The 4,375-nt window shown below is 40.7% G+C and overlaps 1 protein-coding gene across 1 annotated transcript; it reads left to right on the forward strand.

Moving 5' to 3' along the window:
• The first annotated feature begins 1,853 nt into the window (after positions 1-1,853).
• On the forward strand, positions 1,854-2,795 carry LOC132011405 (olfactory receptor 52H1-like). Its single transcript, XM_059389916.1, has one exon. The coding sequence runs from the start codon at positions 1,854-1,856 to the stop codon at positions 2,793-2,795; it is 942 nt and encodes a 313-aa protein (XP_059245899.1).
• The last annotated feature ends 1,580 nt before the right edge of the window (positions 2,796-4,375 follow it).

Raw genomic sequence — 4,375 nt, forward strand, 5'->3', positions numbered from 1 at the left:
TTACATTTGAGATCCATAAGAGGATATCCAGAAAGGAGTTGAAAATATGTGTCTTGTAATTTGTAAGGGAGACGTAAAACACTGGGAGATGTCACATATAGCTATTAATTGGGATCTTAGGGGTTGATGATCTAAATTAAAAAAAAAAAAGTGACAAGGATGTTAAACCTGTTGTGAAACGATTACCATGGTATGTCTAGTTATATGTATCACTATGCATAGTTGCAATTTTTTTGTGTGTTGAGAATTTTGAAGATCTATTCTTTTAGCAAGTTTCAAAAACAGAATATATTATTATTAACCTGAGTCACCATGCTGTAATTCTATTCCCAGGACTCATTTATTTATTTTATAACTGGAATTTTGTGCATTTGACCAACTTTACCCATTACACTAACCCCCTCCTCCACCTCTGTCGATCACCAACTTGTTCTCTGCATCTGCATCCTATGTGTTTGTGTTGTCATTGCGTTTGTGGTTGTAGATTGCACACACAGCCTTTGTCTGTAGGTTCATAAGGGATTTGTCTATGTTTTCTTTTTTTTTTTGTCTATGTTTTCTTCATGTGACTTAATTTTATATCTTCTGCTCTACAGATATCATGTATCTTCCATTTGCCATACACTCTATAGAGAATTTCCTTTAACACACGAGAGTCCATGAACATAGTCCTCAGGCTTTATTCCCAGCTCTAACATTTGCTTGTCATGTGGCCTTCGGCAGGTCACGTAACTTCTCTGAGCCTCCGTTTCTGTATCTTCGAAATGTAAACAACATTATTACCTGTCTTGTAGGGTTTTTAAGAGGATTATAGAAGTGATTTCATTTAAAGAGTTTTAGACTTGTATAGTGTACTGAAGGTTTCCAAAATATTAGTTTTGTTTTAGGGGTTTGCTTTTTTCCTTTTGACTTGGCCTGGGATTTAGAATGCATCAATTCCATATTTCTTCCACTAGGGGTCCCCCTGTAATAGTCAAGGGCGCACTTTCATATTCCTCATTCAGTGCTAAGAAGGGGCTGTAGGCTGAGTGCCGCATCCATTTTCCATATTGTTCTCTATGGTGAGGCACCAAACATCAATCTCAAAGAACATTCTGGTCTGCAAATCCCACGTATGTTAGTGTGCTGGACACACTGCTGTTCGAGAGTTAGGTTTTCCATACTGACTCCCCTATATCCCAGGCCTCTTCTCAGTGCTTGGCATCTAACAGTGTGTCGTCTCCCGAGAAATCACCTGGTAGGGCACGACAGCTTAAAGGAGGATTAGCTGTGGACTGGAATGATCTTGGCTGTGTCTGTTATGCAAGATGAGATCTCGGGTAAGGTTATGTCACATTGTTAGAGTCTATAGCAAAACAATAAGAAATAAATGAGGAGGATGAAAATACTTACCTAAGTTATTCTAAGTGAGATGATACTGTGTAAAGCCTAGCCTCCAGTAGGAGTCTGTCATGGTTAATTATCTCCTTATTTTCCCATCGTACCCCACTTTTCTTAGTTTCTTTCTCTGTATATGGTTAGATTGTGGTTTTCTCTACTCACATCGGTATAGCAAGGAATTACATTGATCCAAGGGACATTTATCTCTAAAATGGAAATAACATTTTGAACAGTATGAAGAAAATTCCAGAAACACCAAGTGACTACTACCAGAATATTGTGTCTAAGGAATCTTTCTTGAAGAAATGAGCATAGCTTTTACTAACACTAGGAGGTTCACTCTTAGCAGACAGGAAGGAGGAGACCTGGCCCAAAGGAGAAGGTGGAGGAAGAATTACAATACAATTTACTCAGGTTCATTATACACAATTTGTTTTTCAGATATAGAAGCTATTCTTCAGACCACACTGGCCATGTACAACCTGAGTAGCTACCACACAGAAGACTTCACCCTTTTGGGCATCCCTGGCCTTGAGCAGTACCATGCCTGGATCAGCATCCCCTTCTGTTTTATCTATCTCGTGGCCATTGTGGGCAACAGTATCCTTCTCTACCTCATTGCTGTGGAGCGGAGTCTTCATGCACCCATGTTCTTTTTCCTTTCCATGCTGGCCATGACAGACCTGATATTGTCTACCACATGTGTCCCCAAAACTCTTACCATCTTCTGGCTTGGTCCCCAGAAAATAAGTTTTCCTGGTTGCCTCACGCAATTATTCTTTCTGCACTACAGCTTTGTCTTGGACTCAGCTATACTCCTGGCCATGGCATTTGATCGCTATGTGGCCATCTGCTTCCCCCTGAGATACAACACTATTCTGACCCCCAAGTTGATTATCAAAATTGTTGTGGGAATTTCCTTCAGAAGTTTCTGTGTTTTTGTTCCATGTGTTTTCCTTGTAAATCGTTTACCGTTCTGCAGGACACACATCATCCCACACACATACTGTGAGCACATAGGTGTTGCCCGGCTCGCCTGTGCGGACATCTCCATCAACATCTGGTATGGCTTTTGTGTTCCCATCATGACGGTCATCTCAGATGTGGTTCTCATTGCTGTCTCCTACACCCTCATCCTCTGTGCGGTCTTCCGTCTCCCCTCCCGGGATGCCCGCCAGAAGGCCCTTGGCACCTGTGGTTCCCATGTCTGTGTCATCCTCATGTTTTATACACCTGCCTTTTTCTCCATCCTTGCCCATCGCTTTGGACACAGTGTCTCCCGCACCTTCCACATCATGTTTGCCAACCTCTACATTGTTATCCCACCTGCACTCAACCCCATTGTCTATGGAGTGAAGACTAAGCAGATCAGAGATAGGTTCATACTTTTGTTTTCTACCAAAGGTTCAGAATGATGTTCCAAAGTACTGTGGGAAAGCTAACAACATATTTTAGAGTATATTAATATAGCAGGAATGAGAAAAAAAAACTAATTCTATGTAAGGTGAGACTGCCTACAGGTGCTTTTGTGTACCAGGAAAATGGTATGAGCTATGTGAGGGAGATGTTCTATGTATAAAAAATTCCTTGATGACCTGTTTGTGGAATATGCAGGAGCACAGGTTATGGCCAGGAAAAAGAGGCAGAAACATAGAGTTGACTTACTTTAAAAGGACAAAGCAATACAAATTTAGAAATTAAGACATGGAACTATGGAGAGAAAAATATGGTAAGGCAGAAACCCTGAAGAAGAGAGAGTAAAATGAAAATATTAATGAATAGTGCATTATTAAGGGGATGTGTAGAAGGAATGAGGAAATTTACAATAATATTCAATATTTATTCATGGTGTATATTTGCAGCTTCCATTCAATGTTCCCAACACATGAAGTCCTTCAAGTAAGTGCTATGAGCAGTGAGATCTACCAGCAGTGCTGCATTGAGGAGGAGAGAAATTTAGATTTCTCAGTGTCAGCATTGATAGCAATGGTGCTGGTGGAGGAGCATAGCTTCTTGACTCCAAGACACACTGAGGAAGGGAGCTGCAGAGATAGTGTTAGGAGATGTCGAGCCAGTTCACTGGGACAGTAAAGTAGACATTTAACTCCACTGGATGGAGGCTGTGGGGCTCTTAGCTATGGGTGTGTTTCCTGAGCTGGAGAGAGAATCAATTATCAGACACATCAGTGCAGCACAGAGGGTATCAACAGAGGAACTCTAGAGGAAAGTAACACATGCGTGGTAAGATAGATCTAATTGCACAAAGATTTCACTGGAGACAACAGTGTATATCATATTCCAAGAAAGATCTAGAGTTCTTACAATAATCCTTTTTTTTTTTCATTATTCATTGATTTGGAATTTCCTGTTGAGTATCCACTGTATTGTTACAAGGTTCTAAGCATTCAGGCTATGACAGTTAATAATGGAGACTCTGTCCCGCATTTAGGGAGCTTATAATCTCTGGAGAGTGACACACAAGGCAGAAGAGAACAAACTCTTTGCTTTCAAAGAGAATGTAACTGATAGAAAAATGAAGTGAATACAGTGATGCACCATGCACGGGTGATGAGGACAGTGGCAGAGACAACAGCACAGGCAAAGGACCTGGGGCTGGGAACAGCACAACATGACTGTGAACAGAAGGGAGACCAGACCAGTGTTTCTAGAGCACTGTGAGGTGGCAATAGTAGAGAAGGGAGTAGGAGGAGCATAGCCAGGTCCCATGGGACTGGAATTATTCAAACTTCATTCTAGGAGGAAGAAACTGACCCTGAAGAATAAACATGAATTTTCCAAAGCACACAGCAAGGCAGTTAAATAAATGCAGAGCTAGAATAGAAACATACAACCCACATCATGTCTATTATTGTATGCAAAGGCAGAAAATATAAGTATTACTAGAATAAACACAGGAAACAAATGAAAGACTTACAGAAATGTGCATACTGTTTCTTGAAAGTGTGAGTAGTGACGTTTACTGAGCATTTATATT

The sequence above is a fragment of the Mustela nigripes genome, chromosome 1 (assembly GCF_022355385.1).
Source record: "Mustela nigripes isolate SB6536 chromosome 1, MUSNIG.SB6536, whole genome shotgun sequence".
NCBI lineage: Eukaryota > Metazoa > Chordata > Mammalia > Carnivora > Mustelidae > Mustela > Mustela nigripes.

Coding starts and splice junctions, on each gene's coding strand:
- LOC132011405 (XM_059389916.1), top strand. CDS start 1,854: ATGTACAACCTGAGTAGCTACCACACAGAAGACTTCACCCTTTTGGGC.